This window comes from Scleropages formosus, chromosome 13 (assembly GCF_900964775.1).
Source record: "Scleropages formosus chromosome 13, fSclFor1.1, whole genome shotgun sequence".
Taxonomy (NCBI): domain Eukaryota; kingdom Metazoa; phylum Chordata; class Actinopteri; order Osteoglossiformes; family Osteoglossidae; genus Scleropages; species Scleropages formosus.
The window spans coordinates 27,813,185-27,838,154 of NC_041818.1; the positions used below are offsets into that span (position 1 = coordinate 27,813,185).

The 24,970-nt window shown below is 50.3% G+C and overlaps 1 protein-coding gene across 1 annotated transcript in view; it reads left to right on the forward strand.

The window, feature by feature from the left end:
* Positions 1-24,970, forward strand: part of fat2 (FAT atypical cadherin 2) — a 43,207-nt gene that overhangs the window by 13,259 nt on the left and 4,978 nt on the right. Inside the window, exons 4-21 of the mRNA XM_029257417.1 lie at positions 570-628; positions 1,790-2,098; positions 2,272-2,482; positions 4,724-4,863; positions 4,976-5,251; positions 5,760-5,970; positions 7,083-11,135; positions 11,594-11,790; positions 12,066-12,219; positions 12,901-13,134; positions 13,999-14,382; positions 16,513-16,724; positions 17,143-17,280; positions 17,475-17,618; positions 18,256-18,453; positions 18,607-19,408; positions 20,058-20,209; positions 24,012-24,453. Of these exons, the coding sequence (XP_029113250.1) occupies positions 570-628; positions 1,790-2,098; positions 2,272-2,482; positions 4,724-4,863; positions 4,976-5,251; positions 5,760-5,970; positions 7,083-11,135; positions 11,594-11,790; positions 12,066-12,219; positions 12,901-13,134; positions 13,999-14,382; positions 16,513-16,724; positions 17,143-17,280; positions 17,475-17,618; positions 18,256-18,453; positions 18,607-19,408; positions 20,058-20,209; positions 24,012-24,453 (8,316 nt within the window). The remainder of the gene's footprint in view (positions 1-569; positions 629-1,789; positions 2,099-2,271; positions 2,483-4,723; positions 4,864-4,975; positions 5,252-5,759; positions 5,971-7,082; positions 11,136-11,593; positions 11,791-12,065; positions 12,220-12,900; positions 13,135-13,998; positions 14,383-16,512; positions 16,725-17,142; positions 17,281-17,474; positions 17,619-18,255; positions 18,454-18,606; positions 19,409-20,057; positions 20,210-24,011; positions 24,454-24,970) is intronic.

The following is a 24,970-nucleotide window of genomic DNA, read 5'->3' on the forward strand; positions in this document are numbered from 1 at the left end:
ACCTCTCCAGCGGCAGCACAGATGCACCGTGGGATTAGTTGTAGCCCGTGGTGAAAAGTGTATCTGGCACCGAGGCCCGTCGCCTGAGCACGGCGTCCAATGATTCAGAAATGATGAAATGCCCCCCCCCCCCCAACCCCCCCAGGCACTTTGACACGGCTGTGCAGGAAAATGAGGAGGAACTATCAATAATAAACTTGGCCGGGAAACAGATGTGAGCAGCAGCGCCTGCCTTCTCATCCCGACCGTCACACCTGCATTGTGGCTGAAGTCCTCCCCCGGGGAGACAACTGTAGCACCGGAGTGTCGACCTGAACACACAGCCATGATGAGCTTTCGCTCGCTGGTTCTCATCGCCTTCCAGCTTCCACATCTCCTGGGGCTTTGTGGGGGGCAGGTGGGTGCTTCTGCGGGAACCCGGAGGTACTTGAGGGCCCCGGCGGTACTGGGCTGTATCAACACATCGAGGACAGGCCGTTCGGAGGGAGGGGGGTACGAGGGACCCGAGCCAGGGGCACCCGTCGCTCACCGCCGACCGCTCTGCCCCCTCCCTGTTTCTCTTTGTCTAGGTGCCATTCGGACCCTGGCCCCCCTGGATCGGGAACAAAAATCTGAGCACATCGTTGAGGTGAGCACAAAAGCGGCGTTCTCTTGTTTGTTCTCTCGCATTGCCTGTTTGCTGTCTGTCTTTTGGGGGTTACGCTAAAACACTGAGCCACCAGGGCCTTTCGCACCATGTTTTTGACACTTTTTTCCAAAGCGAAGCTGAAACTGGAACCCGCTGCGGCTTTTCGCAGAGCAGTGCGGCGAAGGACCGTCGTGCGTCCATGAAAAGTAGCACGCCTGCTCATGGCAACGACCCGTTCGGATCACTTTTTAGCGCTAAGAGATTCCCGAGAGACTGTCTCGCTCTCTCGCACTGTTGACCTGCAGCTCAGAGTTCAGTGTTAGCGGCACTAGCGATGCTAGCATTCGGGCTGTAAACCAAACGCTCGTCTCTTCAAGCGGGAACTTTCACACTCCAGTAAGGGCTTTCAGATTAGGTATCATTCTCCGAAGCCCACCTGCCCGTCTGCTCATTTCCATGGTATTGATTTACTTGATTCGTTTGTCTGACACTTTTCTCCAAGGAGAATTACAGTGTGAGGTTTGTACACTAAGCTACTAACACTGATTTACCCATTTATACAGCTGGGTAATCTTTACTGTATCAATTAAGGGTAAGTACCTTGCTCAAGGGTACTACGGCAGGAGGTGGGTTTCAAACCCCACACCATGGATTGCCAAGCGGCGGCTCCGCTCATTGCGGCACATTGTTTTCTAAGAACACACACTCTCCGCGTAATTGACTGCTTTTTTGTGCGACGCTAAGCGCCCGTAAGAGGCTGCAGTAATGACTTTGCGGCAAATCTGCCCCATTAGTGCAATTTGTATTTCCTGCACCCCATTAACACATCACAGTGAATCGCGTGTTTATTGGTTTCGATGAGGCTCGCAGCAGAAATGTAAACATGCAGACGAGCCTCAGACGGATCCACACAATAAAGGGCCTCTTTGGAAGGACTCTGTGTATACGGAACACTGAGCTGTAAAACTTGGATGATGAAGAATTTGCTCTGCAAGGTGTGCTATTTATATCACCAATAACCGCACTTCTGGGCTGACTGGACCACGGACCTTGAGAGCTGCAGGAAGGGAATGGCAGCTTCTTCGTGAGAGTAGGTAGTTAAAGACCTCCTTAGCATGAAGATGAATGACCGTGATGTCCACCCGGTCCTCCCCTGCCCAGGTGACCGTGTCTGACAACGGCTCGCCCCCCCTCCAGTCCACCGCCTCCGTGGTGATCCAGGTGCTGGACGTGAACGACAACAGCCCCCAGTTCGGCCACAAGCTCTTCCAGGTGAAGCTGCCGGAGCAGCGGGGCGCGGCCGAGCCGCGGGAGGTGTACCGGATGGTCGCCCGCGACGACGACGAGGGCCCCAACGCTGATGTCACCTACAGCCTGGAGAATGACGCGGAGCACTTCGTGGTCCACCCCAGCACCGGCGTGGTGTCCTGCAAGGGGGACTTTGGCCCAGGAAACTACAGCATCCTCACGGTACGACACGGGGCGGCCGTGCTAAGTCAACGCACTCACACACCTGGTCTTCTCCCCGTTGTCCCGCATTTGTCACCATGTGCTAAGGCTGGCTGTGATGAAACTAGGTCGTTTCACCAACCAAATGTGGAGACACCGAAGACCACCTGTCCCATTGCTTCATGTTAATTCAGATCAAGGCCACAGACCACGGCAGCCCGGTGAGGTCATCGACCGCACGCCTCGACATCGAATGGCTTCCACAGCCGACGCCCACTTCTGACGCGCTGCTGTTCGATGAGCCCCACTTCACCTTCGCCGTCATGGAGACAGACCCGGTCACTCACATGGTGGGGATCATCAGCACGGAAATCACCCCAAACCTGCTCTGGTTCGACATCATAGGTGAGGAGACGCCTTTCTGACTCCAGTGGAAAGGTGTGTCTGTGAACTTTGATGTTCCAGCCCTGTAACCAGTACAATTTCCTTTAACCACATCCCTAATGATGCTGAAAATTACAGACTTTCAAACTGTGTCTGTGTTGGAAGAAGGTGGATTTGCAGCGGATTCATTCTTCTGTATTCCGCTATCCGTACGTACACTTTGGTGCAACATGTTTTGTCTAGTTTGTCTTGTCAGGTAATTGAGGTGAAGCTGCGAAATTAGTGGGAAATAACCTCAGATTATTACAGTGTCAATAGTTCAGAAGGTTGCAGTGTTGTTAAGAAGTGAAGTCGACTCCCGTTGACCACATGTACAGAGCCCTTCCAGAACATGCTGCCCTGCTCTTGTGTACTCAGTGTCAAACACGATGTCCATCTGGTTGCCGCTCATTCTCATCTTCTTCTTCCTCAAACCTTTCCCGTCATCACCATCTTTTCCAGAGAATCCAACCTTCCCGTGATGTGTCCAAAGCATGAAAACTTTGGTCCCATCATTTGTGCTTGTGCTTCCAGTTTGAGTTCTGGCTTGTTGTTAATGCCCATGAAATGCTGGCCACAGATGAGGGATTTTCTCCACCCCCAAACCCAACGGCGTCGCTATCCAGGACAGGGCGTGTTGTTGGAACAGCACCCGGGGTATGACCACAGCCAGCGGGGGAGGCTTGGCCAGGGACACCACCAACGTGTGCCCTCTGATGGAGAGCCAGTACGCCGCAGGAGGAGGTCAGGGCCATAAGTGCCATCGGTCTCCTTCTTCCTCGTCGAAGGATGTGCTCGGACCTGTTTGCGCTCATAGGACCTCGCCCGCAAAGCAAACCCTCTCTGATCCCCTCCACAGCTCCTTCATTCACCATCCCGTTCGCTCCGTCAGTGACATTCTGTTTGGCACGCTGGTGCACCAAACAGCCATTGCCAAGCACTGCACCCTGATCTGACGGATCGACCTCAAGATCAGAGAAAATTGCGTTAACAAGTGTTGGGTGGAGAAAAGAGAAAAATTACATTCTGGCAAAGGATTTGTGTCCTGAATGGGTGTATAAGGGTTCACTTCCTTGCGGACTGAAAAACGTTTTCGGGTTGAGTGTAGAGCGATGGCAGGTACGAACAGGTTCCTCACAATCATTCGATAGTGTCCCTCTGAGCACAGCTGCTATCCGCTGGCAGGAAGTCCGGGGTAATGGATCCTGGTGGGTAAATATGTCCTTTGGAGGTTCTCAGGGAGCCCCGGGGGAGAATTTTTCCACACATGTTGCCTGGAGAAGGGGAATCTCGCAGAACCTTCATTGCTACATCTGTCATCTGCCTCACAGAGGCGGATGCCCAGGAGGGAGGAACAGAGCGAGATAATGGGTTCGAATTCTCGCACAAAATAAAATTAATCCAGCCCTTGGCACCTTGTCAGAAATCAAAGGGGCTATAACAAAACCATCCCGGTTAGGTTTTCGAACAGTTTTCCTGGGTTTAGATCTGTAAAGAACGGCTTCTTTCGTTACCCAGGCAATTGTGGTTCACAGCAATATAGAAAAGAGATCTTACTGCTGGTGACCCATGAAAACAGCATGAAATGCTGAAATTGCAGCGAAATACGCCAAAGTGCGTGTGACAGACAGCTGCGCGATCCGGAGAGAAATCCCTTAGCGGAACAAACTGGCACCCCGACAGTCCAGGACAAAACCCTACGTTGAGATGCCGCAATCCTGCTCCAGCTAACGCAGCTGCGGGGCCTCATCTGGACATCCCTCCGGCATTTAGCTTAGAAAAAACTCATCTCAGTTCTGTCGCAAAACACCCCTCGGCAAGCGCCACGCTGGGCTTTGGACACAGTTTGGCCGTGGATTAAAAATAAAGCAACCTTTCGGTGCAGCGGAGCACGGCCTCCGGGCGGCAGAGCGGTGAAAGTCCCAGTTTCCCGCTGTCCCGGCAGAGAGATGAAAGCAACCCAAGCGGAGCACCAGAGCCGGGCGCCATCTGGGAGCGGACGTGAGAGTCCTCCCCCGGTGACTGGATCGTCTGTTACGGGCACCGCGCTGCCAAATGTTTCCCCTTAATCCATCCTGCATCCCTGCTCCTCCCTGGGGGGCCTTTCGTCCTCATCTTGAGCCTTTCGTTATCACAGGAGGGTCCTGGGGACTGTGAGCGAGATCCCACCAGTGCCCCCAGAGAGGAGGGCATTGTTCCTAAACTGGTGCTGTCATGTTGCAGGTGGTGATGGAGCGCTGGACTTTGACATCGAGAGGAACACTGGGAGCATGGCGATTGCCCGGCCGCTGGACGCAGGGAAGATGTCCAATTACAATCTGACAGTGAGGGTGACGGACGGGATCCAGGCCATATCCACGCAGGTAGGTGCTTCTGCCTCTCTTTACCGAGCCGAGCAACAACATCTCCAGAAGATCTCAGGTGTACCGAGTAAACAAAGATCACAACCACGATATTTGTGTTTCGGCCCGTCAGGCTTACATACGCGTGCTGGACATGAACGAGCACCGTCCCGAGTTCCTGGACAGCCAGTACGAGGTGCAGGTTCCTGAGGACACCTCCCCTTGGAAAGAGATCCTCCATATCAGAGCTCACGATGAGGACAGCAACAGCAGGCTGATCTACACCATCCACAGCAGCACCCACCCAGACAGTCTCAAGCACTTCCACTTGGACCCCAAGAGCGGCATTCTGGTCATGACAGAGGAGCTGGACTTTGAAAGCCTGCCTGTGCACACCCTCATTATCATGGTAGGATATAAACCAGGGGCTCAACTACTTGTCAGATGTTCGGGGACCAAAAGAGATTGGCAGTAGTACTCAGTGGAGACCTGGGTGGGCATCTTGTCAATGGCAGCTTTTAGCTTCCTTTTGCATGACTTCCTTATGCATGAGCTGTTATACAAACTCCTGTGGACAAACATTAATCCATTTTGTGGTAAAAGAAAGTAAAACAAGGCCAGATCAACATATGGATGTCCACTTGGTAACGACAGCAGCTTTGACCACGTCAAAGTCGGGCTTGTCTGAGCCGCTCGCACCTCGGCTCCTGTGGGCACACAGTTTTACATAGAGCCGCTTTTCTAGGATTAAAGCTGACAAACAAAACAGCTTGAAATGCTCCCACTGAATCGAACCACTAGCAAAGCCTAGCAGGGATAATTACGTTGCAGCTCACATGCAATGTGTTATTAATCATTTATGAATTGCGGCCGCAGCGTAGTGTCAGTAACTCGTTTTTCCTGATTTGCGATATTAGGTTAGGGATCAAGAGATCCCAGTGAAGAGGAATTTCGTGAAGGCCATAGTGCGGGTGGAGGACTGCAACGACCATGCTCCAGTCTTCATGAGCTCCCACTACGAGGCCACAGTCCTGAGCCGGGCTGCCCCCGGGACGGAGGTGTTGAGGGTCAAGGCCCTGGATAAGGACACAGGCAGCAACGCTGAGATCATCTACGATTTCCACTCAGGTGAGCAGCAGGGTCAGAGGTCACAGGTAACTGTGTTGCTCCCATGGATTTCTGCGAAGAACTCCCTGCTCTGGCCAAACCTATATGACTGCAGAACGATTCAGATAAAGTTCTGCCTTAGGCAACAGCTGCTTAAATTAGACAGTCATAATGTATTAATGTGCATTACCCTGTGCTAATGTGTATCATTCATTCATTCATTCATTCATATTTCCTAGATCTGTGATTTTACTCCTGTATTATTTCACATGTCATTGTCATTGATAGATAGTGATACAAAACAAATCTCAGAGAAATTGAGAAACAATTGAGTTCAATTGTACTGTATTGTATCGTGCAATATGTACAGCGAAGGTGTAAAGCTTTCTGTGCTGTATGCTTTTACTGAGATTTCCAAACATATTTGTACATATTTTGTATAGAAACTAAACAAAAAAGTTAAAACAGAACACTAAAATGTTCAATTATTCATAATATCATCATATGTCCTCTACAGTGCATGATTATTAATAACTTAATATTGCCAGAGATATGACTTTTTAATGACGTTATGCCTTAAATCACACACACACACACACACACACACACACATTTTCAGAACCGCTTGTCCCATACGGGGTCACGGGGAACCGGAGCCTACCCGGCAACACAGGGCGTAAGGCCAGAGGGGGAGGGGGACACACCCAGGACGGGACGCCAGTCCACCGCAAGGCACCCCAAGCGATACACGAACCCCAGACCCACCGGAAAGCAGGACTGTGGTCCAACCCACTGCGCCACCGCACCCCCCTGCCTTAAATCATTTTCCCAAAACTTTGAGAGAGTAGACTAGGGCTTCAAATAAAAATCGCATTTCCCCAGCATGATGAGATTCTAATAAAGAGATAATCTCAACAAAAAATTTTAATCTTTATTTTGACTAATGTACAGCATGTTTCATGAGTAGTTTGTGATCTTAATTACAGGGATGGTAGTATAATTTTGGCACGAGGGCTTACTGCTGCTCTGTTTCATGCCGCAAGTTCTTCATGCTTGTTTATGAGAGCTTTGAGTAAAAGAGAGGCATCTATGTCCTCACACAGTGTGTCAATGCTGCCCTTTTCCGTTCACAGGGAACACAGATGGTGCTTTCAGGATTGATCCTCACACGGGCAGTATAACAGTGGCAGAGTCATTAGATAACCCATCCCTGGAACACTACCACCTCAACGTGAAGGCCACAGACCAAGGCTTCCCCCAGCGCAGCGATCTATGTCCTGTCAACGTCCACGTGAAGCTCTCTGAGAATACGTCGCCAAAGTTCTTCTCATCCGAGTACTTCGCAGAAGTTCGTGAATTAAGCCCATCTGGCACCCCTCTCCTCACCATCTCAGCTTCCAGCCCTTCCGCAATGCAGTACACAATCCAAGACGGGGATCCCAACGGCACCTTCCACATTAATTCCTACTCTGGAGTGCTGTCGGTAAAAGGAGCTCTCAATTTTGAAGCACACACTTCCTATAAGCTTCAGATAAGGGCCTCCACTTTGGTCGGAGCTTCCTCGGATGCTATGGTTTACATCTATGTGGTTGATGAGAATGATAACCCACCAGTCTTTCTCAAAGATGAGTTTGTGGGGCAGATCAGTGAGTCGGCTCCTGTAAACAGCATGGTAATGAGGGAGGACAACACACCCCTGGTGGTCCATGCTTCTGATGCAGACACAGGTTCCAACTCCCTGCTTGTTTACCAGATCATTGAACCCGAAATGGAAAAGGTCTTCCAGGTTGACCCGAACATGGGTACTATATCTATCATATCCCCTGTGGACTTTGAATTAACGCCAGAGCTCCATTTCCATGTGCAGGTACGGGACTCTGGTGTGCCCTCACTTTATGCTGCTAAACCAGCCAAAGTGACTGTGCATATCCTAGATTTCAACGACTGCCCCCCTAGATTCACAATGTCTGTATATGAATCCTCAATCCTTTTCCCTGCTGTCCGAGGAATGGAGGTCATCCAAGTCTCAGCCAATGATCCAGACTCAGACATATCGTACTCAATTTATGAGGGGAATACACTTAAGACTTTCACAATTGATTCCTTCACCGGGGTAATCTCCATAAACAATACCTCTAGCCTTAAACTCAGTCATCAGCTCTTGATCAAAGCCTCTGATGGACTCTACAAAGACACCACCCTGGTTAAGGTAAATGTCACAAACATTACAGAGACGAGCCTCAGGTTTGAGCAAAAGTTCTATGCAGCCACCGTAATGGAGAACACAACTGTTGTACAAATCTTACAGGTGGTGAGGGCTTCTGGGAGCTACCTCAATGAACCTTTAATTTATTCAGTTCTGAATCCGGATGGCATGTTTTCTATGGTCCAGACTTCAGGGGTTTTGGAGACAACAGGTATACCCTTTGACAGGGAGGAACAGGACGAATATGATGTGATGGTGGAAGTGCGGGACATGAGGACACCTCCCAGGGTTGCTACCACCCATGTGAAGGTCTATGTTGAAGACGCAAACGACAACGTACCAGAATTCTTGAACGCACCGTACTTTGTAACAATCTCCGATGATGCTGAACAAGGGGATGTGCTCTTTCAGGTGACAGCTGTGGACAAGGATCTTGGGGAGAATGGATCTGTGATTTACCTGCTGGAGGACGACTACAGCCTTTTTAGAATAGATCCGTACCTTGGCGATATCTCCCTTCAGCGGTCCCTCGACTTTGAATCCATGAATAAGTATGACCTCAACATATTTGCCAGAGATGAAGGGGAACCAAGTCTAATGTCAGTAGCAGAGATTCATATACAAGTGAGAAATCGATCAAATCCAATATTCCAGAGCCCACTTTATCGTTTAAAAATTCCAGAGAACATTGTGCCTTTCACCACCATTTTGCACGTGCAAGCCAGGAATCCTGAGGGGTACCGTCTGATCTACAACCTTGTTGAAGAAAATGCCTCAAAAAACTTTCACATAGACTTCAAAACAGGTGTATTGACTGTTGCTGAACTTCTGGACTACGAGATTCAGTCCAGCTACACTTTGACCGTCAGAGCTACAGATTCGGTCATGGGCAGTTTCTCTGAGGCTACTGTGGAGATAGAGGTGGAAGATATCAATGATAATGTGCCCACGTTTTCAAAGATGGCTTACCTGGCAGGTATACCCGAGGGAATGCCTGTCAGCACATCAGTCTTACAGATATCTGCTACAGATAAAGACTCTGGGAGAAACAAAGAGTTGTTTTATCAAATAATGGAGACTGGGAAAAACAAGACAGACTTCTTTGAAATCAATCCAGTGAGTGGTGTCATAATGACAACGCAAGTCCTTGATCATGAAGCTATTCCCCAGCACCATCTGAAAGTCAGAGCAACAGATAATGGTGTGCCTCCCATGAGCAGCGAAGCTTTGGTCATTGTCAATGTCACCGATGTGAACGATAACCCCCCAAGCTTCAGTGAGCCCCAGTACCAGGCCACTCTTAGCGAGATGGCCACTTGTGGTCACATCGTAATCAAGATCCAAGCTTCAGATGTGGACAGTACTGACAATAACAACCTGGAGTACAAAATCGTCTCAGGCAACGAAGACAGGCATTTCGCCATCAACAAGTCTTCAGGTTTAATTTCATTTTCCAATGTCTGCAGCAGAAGTTTAGACCCTTTTTACAACCTCACAGTGGCAGTTTCTGATGGAGTTTTCCAGAAAACAGCTCCTGTCAACATTGACATGGTGAACAGCAACAAGCATAGCCCTTACTTCAACAAAAGCATGTATGAAGCAGAGTTAGCAGAGAATGCTGAGGCTGGAACTCGTGTGATCAGACTAGCAGCTATTGATCCAGACGATGGGCCGTACGGTACCGTGGACTACACAATCATCAACAAGCTGGCAGATGAAAAATTTTCCATAGACAACAAGGGACAGATTGTTACAACTCAGCCACTGGACAGAGAAAACCAAACTCAGAGAGTGATTGCCATCAAGGTGATGGCAAAGGATGGCGGGGGGAAGGTGGCGTTTTGCACTGTCAAGATAATCCTGACAGATGTGAATGACAACCCCCCTGAGTTCCATTCAACAGAGTACCAAGTTTCCATCCAGTCCAGTGTAAACAAGGGTGCCCCCGTCATCCAGATAATGGCGTATGATGCGGACGATGGCATGAACGCAGACGTCACCTACACAGTGGATGAAGCTGAAAAAGTCACAGAGGAGGTGATTGAGATTAATCCCTTCACAGGTGTGGTCAGCGTTAAAGAGAGCCTGGTTGGTCTGGAAAACAAAATATTCAACTTCAAGGTCAAAGCACGTGATGGGGGTCTTCCTTTCTATAACACCACAGTGCCTGTGCAAGTCCAAGTTGTCCCACCTGAGGTTCCTCTGCCGAGATTCACAGAGCCTTTATATACCTTCTCTGCATCCGAGGACCTCCCTTTGGGCTCGGAGGTGGGGACAGTCAAGGCCGATGCCGACATGCCCATCATATACAGCTTAGTGGACGGCAACACGATTGAGAGCAACAAGGAGAAGGTGTTCACGGTTGACAAAGACAGTGGAACGCTGCTCATCCAGAAGAAGATTGACCACGAGAAGACCAAATGGTACCAGATCGACGTCATGGCCCAGTGCAATCACAATGGTACCGATGTGGCCTCGCTGGTATCTGTCAGCATCCAAGTCCAGGATGTAAATGACAACCAGCCAGTTTTTGAAGCCAACCCTTATAAGGCCTTCCTGCCAGAGAACATGCCTCCTGGGACCACCGTGATCCAGGTGACGGCCAACGACCCAGACACAGACAACAATGGAGAGGTGACCTACAGGTTAGAGCCAGAGCCAGACGACATCAGCGAGTTGTTCACTATTGACAGTGACAGTGGCTGGATCACAACTTTGAAGGAGATGGACTGCGAGGCTGTGAGCCTCTACCGCTTTCACGTGGTGGCCACCGACCAAGGTGGGACCAAAAAGCTTTCCTCTTCCACCCTGGTTGAGATCAGGGTGACGGATGAGAACGACAATCCGCCCCACTTCACCGAGGATGTGTACCAGGGCTTTGTTCTAGAGAACAGCAGAGCCGGAGAGGTCATCGTCACAGTCAGCACCACCGACGCCGACCTTTCCTGGGAGAACAGACAGGTCACATGCTACATAACAGGTGAGCATCATCAGCCTGAGGAGTGCTACACTACGCCAACTCATGGAAAATTATTTAAAATTGGTCTTTGTTCCCAAACTCCTACATATGCTAGAGCTCTATAGTCATAAGGCTACCAGCGACATCATTGACACTCAATTACTAATCAGCAATTAGGAAAGTTTGTTCTGAGTGCTCTTGTTTGTCGTTGGAAAGAAAAGCGATTTTTCTGTTTGTTTCAAAGTTTCCCAAGAGGAACAGCTGGTGCTTTGAATGATCCTCATCCTCAGAGCTCGCTGTTGTCTGACCCGTTTCTCATACAAAATACCTTCTTTGTTCTTTGGTTGATCTCAGTCAACGATGCTCAGGCACACTGGGATTTGAGCCTTAAGCTCTTTGAAAGAATAGCAACAGCTGAGGGTAAAAGGCATCATGATGCGGCCGCATGACATTCTACATTTCCTTTGGCACCCGTGCAGATGGAGACCCTCAGGGCCTCTTTGCCATGGAGAAGGTGGGAGACGAGTGGCAGGTTCTTACGAATGGCGCCCTCGACAGAGAAGCAAAAGACAAGCATAGCCTTAAAATAACGGCCACGGACGGGAGGTTCCAGGCGTCCGCCGCAGTCGACGTGCACGTCCTCGACGTCAACGACAACAACCCGTCGTGTGAACAGGTGAGGCGGGGCTGATGGGGGTGGCTTCCTGTGCCGAGTGACACGGTCGGTCCTCCACGCGACCGAAGGACGCTGCAAATCACGCAGAAATGCTCAGCAAACCAGCAAATTGAAGTCGAACAGATCGAACAGAAATTGTTGACTTTTCCACTTGATCCCAGATGGTGAACTAAAAATGTAGTGAAAAATGGGAAAGAGCTGTATGGAGCGTGTGGCACCTGTAATACACCTGCAACACACCTGTGACGCACCTGGCGTGTTCCTACCCTCCGCAGCTGCTCTACACGGAGGTCGTCATGGAGAACTCTCCGTCAGGCTTGTTCATCCTCAAGGTGTCAGCAACAGACCCCGACGTGGGCACCAATGGGCAGGTTACATTTACCCTCCATGGTCCCAACGCAGACAAGTTCCACCTGGACCCTCACACCGGTAACGCTCGTCTTTAGCTTGGAGAGGCGGTTCACACGGGCAGCGGTGCAGGAAGGCCCCGCACTGTTAGGTAGAGCAGATGATACCATCTGACTTTGTGCATTGAAAAGCGCTCAGAGGAACAGTGGCCTCTGTGTGTTTCCACTTTTCAGAGACATTGTGGAGTCGTCGGTCATGCTTTACTCTTTTCTGTCTCATCAGGTAAACAATCTCATGGGTGTAGGAGATAGCTATTTCAGTCCTGGAATGTGCTGGATATTATTTATATAGGGGCACCTTGATGATGCAAGCAAAGTTTCATATTAGCACCACGACCAAGCGCTCTTAGGCACATGCGCTGTATTTTGTGTAACTACATAGTACTGTACCTTTCAGTGTTGCGCAATCAATGTTAGTCAGCCTCAGCTCATAATTTCAGTCTCCGTTTGTGGGTTCCTTGCCTTGAATCCTCTTCTGTACATCCTTCAACCACAGATACCGAAACACATTGTTAACACAAACAGTAAGCTTTGGTAATTGTTTGCGCTGCTTGTTTGGACTCGTAACTGGCAGGAGTACAGCCGACTGTATGAAGAATCTGCTCTTTATCCGTTCCACATAACTGGAGAAAAAGCTTTCTTCAAAAGGAGCCAAAAGTGTTGTTATCCATGACACTTGTCCATCCCTCCGTGTGTGTGACAGGGGAGCTCTTCACCTTGGCCATGTTGGACCGGGAGCGGGACGTCGAGTTTGACCTGGTTGCCAAGGCCACTGACGGTGGGGGTCGGTCCTGCCAGGCTGACATCCTGCTGATGGTGCAGGACATGAACGACAATGCGCCACGCTTCTCCAGCAGCCACTACGCCGTGACCGTTTTCGACAACACCACCGTGAGGACCCCCATTGCGGTCATCTATGCCAAGGATCCGGATGCTGGTGAGAACTTGGGTTTGGAGTTTGGGGTTGGGGTTTCTGTTTCAATTTCTGCTGGAGATTGCAGGGTTGCTGTGTCACGACACCATCCCTACTGTTGCAAAGTGCATCTCGGATCTCGTTTGGGAAACACAGACCTCTCTGCAAACGTTTTATCGCCGGTCGAGGCGACATCATCAGTGCACAATGTGTGTAATGCGGGTTTCAATGTCAGTCTTTAGCAGAAGCAGAAATGCATTATGATTAAGGATATGAACATATGAAGAGAGGGAAGCCAAGGCTACAACCGGCACTTTCACTTGTGAACCAAGGAGCCACATAGTACAGAGGTTAAAATTTACCTTCTCTCCGTAAAACTGCAGCGATGCTTACAGTGCAGAGTTTGAAGGCTGATGTTTGTACAGCTTCCTTCCTCTTAACCCCTCAGAAACATGTTGGGGACAGCTGCTAGTGTAGTGTAATGCAGTGATTAGAGCTGCTGCCTTCCGACCCACAGGTTTGAATCCCACCTCCAGGTGTAGCACCCTTGAGCAAGGTACTTACCCTAAATTGCTCCAGTAAAATTACCCAGCTGTATAAACAGGTAGATAATAGTAGTGAGATTAACACTGTAAGTCACTTTGGAGAAAAGTCTCAGATAAATGAATAAATGTAATCTGACAGCTTGTAGCTTCTCAACTCGATGTCTCAGCTTCAGACTGGTCTGTGTTGCATAAGGAAACTCACTCATTAAATTACTAAAATGTCCAAGTTGTTACTAAGCAGCACAAGTCATGTTTAAGTTTGTCACTTTCTGAGCCAGTTTTGGCTATTTTGTTCCGGACATTTTTACTGAACACATTTTACTCCTCTTCTTTACTCCATCAGGCATAAATGGAGAGGTGGTCTACTCCCTCCTGGGATCTGACAGCAGTTACTTCTCCCTGGATGAGTACTCTGGTATCCTGCGGCTCGAGAAGTCACTGGCTGACGAACCCCAGACCACCTTCGAGCTGAAGGTTCAGGCCACGGATCGGGGCCTTCCCAGGCGCATGCACTCGGTCGCCACGGTCGCCGTGACCGTGGTGGATCTCAGCGACTACCAGCCGGTCTTTCTCAGCAGCGAGTACTCCGCCCAGATCCCAGAATCCACTGCTATAGGCACTGAGGTGCTGAGCGTGTCGGCATTCTCCAAGGACAACAACATGCCCATCCTGTACGACGTCATCGCGGGCAACGAACATGGAATGTTCCAGATCGACCCAGAAACAGGTGAGCATCCAAGCTGTGAAATTTCCACACTTGCCGAAAATACCGGCTCCTCCTGTTACAAACCATATAGTCACAAATTTTTGAAGATGCAAACTTTTTCCAGTTTCTTTTTTTTTAATTGCATTTTCTCACGTGCTTCATAAAATTTCTGGCTATAGCAGAGCAAGAAAGAGCCGTGTTTGTCCTCTGAGCCGATAGATGGCAGTAAAGAGCACCCAAACGGAATGGGAGTGTGGGACCGCTTCAGTTGAGCTCACTTCCGCAGTGTTTGCAGCTCGTGTCTCGTGTTCCTTAGTGTCAGTGATCAGCGATAAGACGAGGAACGTTGCACAGGTTTATGAGATGAGGCCGAAGTTAACGGGGATATTAAAAAGCATGACTACAGTATTTTTTGTTATATCTCTGTCCGAGATTTTCAAAGCTCCTAAATATAAAAAAGTTGACGGCTTCCTGCACTGTGAACTGATTGATCGTGACCACTGAGGTCAAGGACCACTGTGGAGTTACCAACGACACAGGTTGCAAACAGACCTCCCAGTGTTGGTCCCAGCTGTGCGGGTAAGTTGAGGAGCTCGTGTACCTGTTCTGACAGGGTGAAGAAAAATGAGGAAGCAGTGCTTTGGTATCAGGAAAGTGTATTTGGTGTCAGGAAAACACTGTCCTAATAAGCTGGGCGAGTTCTCTCTCAAAAGGAGCCTTGACTTATGTTCATGCCAACACTTCAAATATTGGGCAGGTACGAATTTTCCCTGGAAAAGGGGGTGTTTTCTTTGAGTGCTTGTAGGGACATGCTTGAAAATGACTCACTCTGCTGTAAAGAATCTTTCCCATGGCTTCCAGAAAGTTCTCGATGGCCTCGCTTTCATCTGGCCCCGGTTTCACTGAGCGCCACTTCCTCAGCTGACAATGGCAGCGTGCGGTCAGCGCTCACGGTGCCCTCGTGTGGTCAGCCTCCGGACCTCTGGGCGGTGCGGTGCTGCGCTCGTGTGAGCGCTCTCCACAAGCCCCCCACACACTTAGTTTCCCGCCACCGTGCCAAAAACGAGCAGCTTGTATTGAAATTCCATAGTTTATTTTGGCGCGCGGCATTCGTTCTCAGATTTGTTTAAATCCTCCCCATACATATTGAACAATGTACGAGAAAGCGGAATGGAAAGTGAATGGACACATAGTTTACTCGTACATCCGAGGATTAATGGACGCTTTGGCTCCGATTCACTCCTGAGGTGTACAGTTGGCTTGTGCTGCAGACGCTTTGGCTCGTTCCTCATGGCCTCTTTTTAGGAGATGAAAGAGGGAGATGAAATTAATTGGCTTCATTGATAAACACGTCAGAGCCAGAGGACGTCACCGGCTGGGGGACCACCATCCGTGTACTTCCTGCTGTCTCCAACAGGGGGCCTTTCGAAAGGTCTCGCCTCCCTGACTCTTACTTTTACATTTGTTTCTTCAGCGGATGCCATATAGGGTACAACTCGGAGCGAACAGATGAAGATTTTTAGATGCATACGTGTGATTTTTGACGCTCAGTATTTTAACATAATTCACACACTGGGTTTTTCTCTTATTGTCAGTATCAGCTGAAAGTGCGCGCACTTGTTAGCCCGATCGGTCGGACACGTATGTCCATCTATTGGTGGCACTGGAGGACAGCAGGGTGCAGCCAAGTGTGTTCTATGCACAGCCCACACCTCCTGGGTGACCCTGACCGTGAAAATCAGTTTATACTTAGTGGCTGCGTTAGTGTCCCATGCTGCCATACGGAGAGGGTTCCATGTCTGGGTGACCAGGCGGTCTGCTTTGCTCCCACCGTTTTCATACTTAGAGAGCTCACATGGAGCCATATTTCATAGCATGAGATACTTTTAGCTGATAGAAAGACATTATAAAACCAAAATAACAGATGTACCCAGAGTTGGACAGCATACCAAAGTTGGGACAGGGGCTGTGGTTGGGCATCTCTTGCTCTGGTTTTGGTCCCGTTTTGTTAAACCCCTGCTGGATGTGAGGTCAAGGCTGTCCTCATGGGGGCTTCTGTGTGTTCAGCAAGCGATGGCTCTCCTCACAACGGTTCTCGAGCGCATTTGTCCTTCTCGGTGCCCTGATGCTCCGTTTAACTATGTGACACAGGTGTCCTGACGGTCAACGGCTCCCTCGACTTCGAGCAGTGTCGCGAGTACTACCTGTCGGTGGAAGGCACGAGGAGCCGGTCGTCCCTCAGCGACGTCGCCATGGTGATCATCAACATCACGGATGTGAACGATAACTCGCCCACCTTTGGCCGGGGCGACTATAGCGCAGAAGTGTCTGAGGACGTCTCCCTCGGGAACCTGGTAATACAGGTGTGTCCACTGAGAGCACAGGACTCTCCGGTCACATGACTGCTCTGGGACCAGACGGATGGTGTGCAGAACACATCCCTCCTGCAGAGGTGGCATCGCACCAATGTACAAATATGCTTCCCGTGAGATGGATGCATCACGAAAAATGTGCTGCACACTGAGCGTGTGCTGCTTCCACTGCTTAGTTTGGTTATTTATTCATTTTTCCACCGATAAAAGGAATAGATTACAGTATTAATGAATATGTAAATTAGACTGAAAAAATGCTTTGTTTCATGATTAAATGAATTTCCTTATCATGGCTGTTTGTTCAAGAAGATAAAAAACTAAAATAGGACGGGAATAAACGGCTGCGTATTCGAGGTGGAAAGATATGTCTCGGCAAGACGTCTGTGACATATTTCTCATTGGTGACCAGGTCACGGCTGTCGACAGCGATGGACCATTAAATAACCTCGTCCACTACACCATTGTGAGCGGAGACCCCAGGCGCCAGTTCAACATCGATGCCCACAGCGGAGAGATCCGAACGAGTAGCAGGCTGGACCGAGAGGAGGTGAGGCCTTCAGTTCCAGAAGCGTAGACACTCTATGGGGTATGACGGTCACGGCATGAGGACTTGGATCCAAGATGGAAGGCAGAGGGTCTTTATCGGTGGTCTTTTGCATGGGGGAGCCAACTTTGCATAGCATTTACTGTCTCTGACCCCAAGAAAGCTGCCTGAAAAGTTGGCTCCTTGCCTCCCAACAGGTAACCCACTACTCCTTAACCATCCAAGCTGCAGACCGAGGAGACCCCCCGCTGTCCACCGCTGTGCAGGTGACCATAACCGTGCTGGACGTCAACGACAATGCACCTACCTTCTCCCAGACCAGCCACAGTCTTGTCCTGCAGGTACGACCCAGGGCCCCGCCGATGGCCCCAACCCCTCCCTGCTCCCAAACACTATGCCCCTCAGCAGCAAAAATAAGCATGAGAGGTTTCTCCTTCAGTGGCCCCCTGCCTCTGTATCCAGCTCCGTATCTGAGCAGCCGTTTCTCCCACGGGAGGGTGCCGGATTTATCTCCTAATTAGGTCTGACGCCTTGGAGAGGTGTTTCACAGCCCATTTGCTTCGACCCGAGGTGCGCTGTCGGTGCACAGGGTTCCGGTCAGAGACAATCAGGCTTCGCTGTACCAATTATATGTCCTAGAGGTGTCAGCTCAACTAGAGCAGCTTGGGGCAAGTTGTGCCCTCGGTATGAGACATTACACATACGCCTGATGGCTCCATCAGAAATGCAGAGAAAATGCCTCGATCCCTGCAAGATCAGGACAGAATGACCAGAGCTAACATGACATAGTGACAACTGTGATCAAAATTATAATGTTTTCTAGAAGCTAAATGGAGTCCATTAATGTTTTACTTTGCTTTCAGGTACTTAATTCAGGGTTTTCTCATGTGTCTAGTGATCTTTAGGTGGTTGATTAAGCGCCACATTAGAACTTTTGGCTCAGCCAGGTACCTGATGCCAGCCTTTGTTGATTGGCAGGAGGGAGAGCCAATCGGCAGCGGAGTTCTGCAGCTGAGCGTGATGGACCGCGACACACCCGCTAACGGGCCGCCCTTCTCCTACCACATCGTATCTGGGAACGAGGACCGGCGCTTCCACATTGACCAGGGTGGCCTGTTGTCCACAGCGGGCCAGCTGAGGAAGAGGAGCAAAGCGCAGTACCTGCTGAAGATACAGGTGGGACCACGGTCTGCTGTGGGAGTGATTACAACATCTACGAAGTGAATCGTCTTCTTCTTACTCCAAGGAGCAAAAAGGAAACAGCTATTTCACAAGCAGCTGAGTAAAGGGATGTTACAGTGCAAGTTTTTCACTGTTCTCTCCCCCCAGGTGACCGACGACGGCCACCCGCCTCTGTCCTCCATCTGCGTGGTCAAGATCAATATCACTGAGCAGAGTAGATTCCCCCCCTCCGCTGTGCCACTGGAGGTCTTCATTACCGTGGCTGGGAGGCCCTTCTCTCGCAGGGTGATCGGCAGGCTCCACGCCTCCGACCAGGACCTCCACGACGTGCTGTCCTATGAGCTGGTGTCCGAGGCTCCGGCCAGCGGCCGCTTCTCCGTGGACGGCGGCGATGGAAAGGTGGTGGCTGAAGGTCCTCTGGAGCCGGGTCTGTACATCTTGAATGTGAGCGTCTCGGACGGACGGCTCAGCACCTGGGCAGCGGTACGAGTCCACGTGTGGGGGGCTTCGCAACGGGCGCTGGACCAGGGTGTGACCCTGCATCTGACAGAGGTCTCACCCGAGGAGTTTGTGGCCGACCACTGGCGAGCCCTACAACGGGGCTTGAGCGCCAGCCTCGGGGTTCCCCGGCAGGAGCTGCACGTAGCCAGTCTGCAGCCCTCGGCTGGCTCCCGGGGCCTGGAAGTGCTGCTGGTGCGGAGCCAGCAAGACGACAACCTCGAGCCCCAGCCTGCAGCACTGCTGGACAGAGTCGCCTACGATGTGGGTGATGCCATGGGCCTCACTGTGGCGGAGGTGAGACGTGGGGCTTGCGTGACGTCGGACTGCCGCCAGGCGAGCTGCCGAAACACGGTGCGTCTGGTGGGCGAGACGGAGAGCCAGTATGCCACGGCACGGACTAGCTTCATCACGCCACAGCACAGCTGGGAGAGCGTCTGCTCTTGCAACGGTGGGCATCCCGTCTGGCCCTGCTCTCCTCCTCCTCCGCTCTCTTCTCTCTGCGCATCCTTTGTGGGATTACCGGACCCACCAGTCAGAGCCGGCTGCTTATCTCCTTCCTCCTTGCAAACCTTCTGCTCTCAGAAGTGTAATTACTCAAACTGCCCACCCAGATTGTTATCAGAGGTTATCAGGTCCGTATTTTGACTAAATGGCTAAATCCCATCTGCGGAAAGCTGAACTACGGGCTGAGGGACAAAGTGAGGATTTGGTCAAATCTCCAGGAACCCAAAGAGGCCAGAAGCTCTTACATGTCTGGGTTCCACAGAACACGGCTATTTCCTTGTCTGGGAAACATGCCAGAACATGTCATCATTACCATTGTTTTCTGTTTTTTTCACCTTTGGTTCAGTTGTTGGCGGTGAATATGTGCTCTTTTTTTGGTTACTAATAGCCATGGCTTGATAGGACATCTTTAAAGTACTGTGTTAAACAGTTAGTTTCATTGGTGGAATTAAGAGAAACACTAATGTGCAATGATAAGTAGAAGCAACTGTGGGACCCAACAGGAGAGTATTACCCATAATCCTGTGGAAGGTCCGGTGTTCGGAACAGCCCAAATAACCTCACGGTACTGATGGGATTTTGTTGTGTTTTAGATTCAGCCATGCGGTTTGAAGGGAGAGGATACCTAAAGTATCTGTACCAAGAGCGGGAGAACCGTGACTTTCGACTGGCTTTGCGCATGAAGACGTCGCAGACAAATGGAGTGGTCGTCTCGGCTGACTCCACCGATTGGGCGACGCTTGAGGTACTGTGCTCACACACACCTCTCCTGCTACAGTCAGAACCTCCGCCATCCCTGTATCTTCATCTTCCTGTGCGTTCGCTGGGGCAAGTACATTTACGTTTAGAATGAATCATTTAGCTGACACTTTTCTTCAAAGTGACATACATCTCAGAGAAAAATACAACGAGTGCATTACATTACTATGAACATGCCGGGTATTATTCAGTTACTTGGAAAGTGTGCTAACTTCAATCTGAGACACCAGAACCATGTAATTCCTTCAGAAGGCCACCAGGTCATGGGCCGTAGTTAGGAATTACTCATGACTGACCGCTGCTGTCTTTAAATCCCACTTCTGCCACCATCTACCACTCACAACAACTCTTGCTGTACGTCAGATCACGTTGAAGCAGCCAAAAGCAAAACCTGGCAAGAGCAGGACAAAAATGGAGAACCAGAAACTCAGAACGAGTGAGTCCTGTTAATCCTGTGAAGAGCATTCCAAAAAGGATCAGATCACCAGTGATGCCTCTGTTATCATGTCTTTTCACCTTCTGGAGTGTCAGGTGGTCAAAACCAACAGCTCAAACAGGAATGTTATGACGAACCAAGTCACTCTGGAGCTCAGTTGTGCCTTTGTGTTTCCAAATTTCATCCCGACACATTTTAAATCGTGCCACCATCAGTTTTGGAGCTTAGGCGACATCGCGAATGCTGCCGTGTGCCAAGGTCTCCCACATGAAAGCGCTCGTATTTAAAAAGAACCTAATAAACTCTGATATAAACTCCGAGATAGAACATCGTTCCGCACTTCAAACACACGCACACTTTTCCCAGAAGGCTTCTCGTCTTGTGCCTGGGTTACGAAAAAACATCAGTTCAATAACATACTCCACTTAAAAGGTCTCCAGACTTCACACTTTCTCAAAGCACTAGCTCTGCGTTTAGTGTCTCGGCACGTGAGCCTGTTTCATTGTCAGAAATGTCTTCAAAAGGAATGCCTGAACAGATGAACGTCCTGGAATTCCCAGGATTACTGGCCCTCTTTTCCTTTGCGAGCGAGCTGACACTGCACACAACCTAATTCACGCATCTCTCCGGAGAGCCACACTCCGGCACCTTTTTTTTTCTTTTTTTAAACTTACAACTGTAATTAATGCCGTGAGTTGAAGATGAACCCAAACCCCTTATACGCGTTTTAATTCGCGGGGCCACTCACTCGTTTTAGCCCCATTTCACCTTTCACGAGACGCTGCCCTCCCTTCCATGTGGAAATCGTGTCCATTGGGATGGACAAGTGGCCGGACTGAGCGATGACAAAGAAGACTTGGCGGTTATGAGACCTTTATGGCCCTCGCATGTTCTGACAGCCAAAATCTAATATTGTTAAGGACAACAAGACCTCAGACACCCAGGAAAGCGGAGAAAGGACTGTTTAGGGGCGGCGGCCGACATGCCGATGAGCGATAATTAGCTGAGCAATTACTAGCTGAGCACTAATTTACTTGAGGTCCGCTCCGTTAGCCGATAACGCACTTTTCTTCCTGCTCTCCGCGATTCCCAGCACATTATTCTTATCAGCTTGTCACATTTGTTGCTCATTTGCTTAAGAGATGCTCTTACAGCACCAGATCCTTCTGCTTAATCCATTTAGAACAGCTGCAACCCAAAGAAGCAATTAGTCTTTGTTTCCCACCTAAGGGTGGAGGGAGGGGGGGCTGGACCACTGTTATTATTTTCATATGAGGCACATGGTTAGCCTAAAGTGTTTTACAGTGCTAGCCGTTCCTAAAGCGCGTTTTTTTTTTTCCCTGAGCAATTCACAGCAAGTGCAGTAAGTTACCGTGGTATTACCAAAGGTCCTGCGGTTTCAAAGCAGCATCCTTCAGCATTATTGGCCAAAATTCATCCTCACAGCACAACCTCCTACCCAGTAACTGCAGCCACAGCTTTTCTCTCATGCAGCTTCTGCAACTTATTTGACTCTATTTTCTCATTAGTAATCATTACTTAAATTATTTATTATATTTAAATGAAGAAATGTAATGCGAAATTACCCAGCTGCATAGCGTTAATCATGTGAGCTTTGTGCAATAATCTCCTTACAATCTTTTATACAGCAAGGTCGTTTTTACTGCATCACCTCAGGATGAGTGCCTTGATCAAGGGTACTGACACAATAGTGGGATGCGAACCCAGGTCCTTTGAGGTGCAAGCTGACAGCGCTAAGAGCTACGCCTCTCTTTGCCGGAGTCTTTGTCTTGCCTGTGAGCCAAACAGAGGTCAAACCCATCAGCGGCCTTGTTCTTTCGAAATAAAGCTGAATTTCACAACGGAAGATGTTTCAGAAGTGGCCTTGCAGCCCCACATTCAAATGGTCTCACTATTGTTGGGCCTGGAACTCAAACCAACACGCGTGTCCCTGGAGCGGCCGGAGGACTATTCATCTCCGTGACATTAACATGCGTGTGGCGTTTCAACACACGTTCCTCTTTCCGCCTTTCAGCCTTTTCATCTGAACCCGTCTGGTTGTTTCATGTCTGCGTTTGTGGAACAAACTCCTCTCTGCCAAGGAGCGAAATCTCTCTCCGCTTGGCACCTGTGCAAATGGAACGGAACGTGACGGAAGCCCTTGTCTTCACCGCTTTTGAGAGGATCGGAACCGTGGACACACCGCTCACTGTGCATTCCAACTGACAAATGTGTTTTAGTTATACATTACCTCCTGGATGCAGCGCTTCCGTAAGCCCCCCCGCTCGCTGGCCCAACGCTGATGGATCGCGAAGGGGAATCGGGCGCCGGTCCTCATTTCTCGAACCCTCGGAAGGGTCCGTGTGTGCAATTAAAGGCTCGGCATCATACGGATGCATGTTAATAATGCATGTGTTTCCACGTCTGCGCGTCGCTCCCACGTTCGCGATACACACGCGCGCCATGCATTTTTAATGACTTTGAGGGTGAAACTGATGAACACACAGAGGCGCAAGTGTATCAAAGGCGCAGGCCTGCAGTATTTATATTAGTTACAAACGAAGTGCGGAGCCGAGGCCTGGTGGCCGGAGAAAGGCCCGGCTCAGCCGCTTTTGGCTCTCGAACCTGTTCCTGATCTACGCTGCTCCCTGAAGGCCACAGGAGACCAGTGCCAAGGCAGGCTGAGCAAACTCAGCTTTGCTCCCAGATGAGCGGAAAAGCAGCGCTGTAGCGCCCCCTTTGCACACGTTGGGCTCCGCAGGACACACCGCACGAGAAACTGAACACGCCATTAAAATTACGGGCAGAGCAGCAGATAGCGCTGAGCTCTCAAGTGTCTGGACACGGGTTTGGTCCTCGCTCGGTCTGTGTCGAGTTTGCATGTTCCAGCTGTGTTTGCGTTGATTTTGTCCAGGTGCTCTGGTTTCCTCCCACTTTGCCAAATCATGTGTGTTTTGCGTAAACTGGTGACTCCAAATTGGCCTTTCCCTGTATGTGTGAGGGAGAGCGAACGGGTGTGATTACCCTGTGATGGTGTACCCTGCTTCACATTGCTTCTGTGATACTCTGGATCATGGCGACTCCGTAATGTACAAGGGGCTATTGATGGTTCACATTATAATTATATAATATATATATAGAGAAGCGTGGTGGCGGGTCTGGGGTTCGAGCCCTGCTTGGGATGCCTTGCAACGGAGTAAGGCTCCGGCTTGCCGCGACCCCACTCGGGACAAGCGGTTGCTGTTGTCATTGCATATTATGTATATGCATATGTATATGCAATGATGTAAAATCATGCCCAGAGTCACACTTAAGTGATCGTGCAATAAATATGTCTTGTCCTGTCGTGCAGCTGGTCAACGGAGGCCTGCGGTTCCGCTACACCTGTGGGAAGGGAGCGCCGCAGATCCTGCGAGCCCCAGGAGACCCCGTGTCAGACGGGCGCTGGCACCACGTCCTCCTGGAGGTGAACAGCACCGGACCGAGGCTCACGCTGGACCACGTGCACACGGCCTCGGCCACCAGCGCGGAGCCGTGCCTCCTGGGAGAGCGTCGTGACCAGCGAGGGTCCCTGCTCTTTGCCGCCCCGCGGGAGGCCCAGGCGCAGGGCTTTCTGGGATGTCTCGACGAACTGGAGTTCAACAAGGAAGCGCTACGGGGCTCTGCGGCACCGGAGGTCTCCTCGTTTGGGGAGAGGAGGGTGTTTGGGAGGTACCAGTGCTGCCCGCGGACCGAGGGCTGCGCTAGCGGACCCTGTCTGAATGGAGGCTCCTGCCAGGAGAACCCAGTCGGAGGTGAGTTCTGGTGCCTCCACAAAGCCTGGAAGGGGTACAACGCAGGAAATGATGGTGCTTAGAAAGCATCTTATCCCTTCACACGGCTGGGTGTTACACTGACGTTTCAGCAGAGCTCAAGTGCAGAAGTGTTACAGAAAGGGGCGTCGGGGGCGTAGTGGTTAGGGCTGCTGTCTTCCACACCGAGGAGCTGGGGTCAAACCCCACCTCCTGCTGCAGCACCCCGATCTAGAACCTCACTGTGAATTGGTGGAGTAAAAATGATCCTGCTGCGTAAATCGGCAAATCATGAGGCGCTCTGGAAAAGCACGTCAGACGAACGAATAGATGTTCGCCGGCCGGCCGACCAAACGCCAGACTCAAGAAAATGACATTTCTGGAATTGTCCAGGAACTCGATATCTGTATGGAACGTCGTCGACAGCCCCCCGAACAAGAACATAATGGCAAACAGCCTTTAAGACGTGTTTACTGTAATCGCTGCCAATTCACCGCGGTGCACGGCACACGCGGCGCCA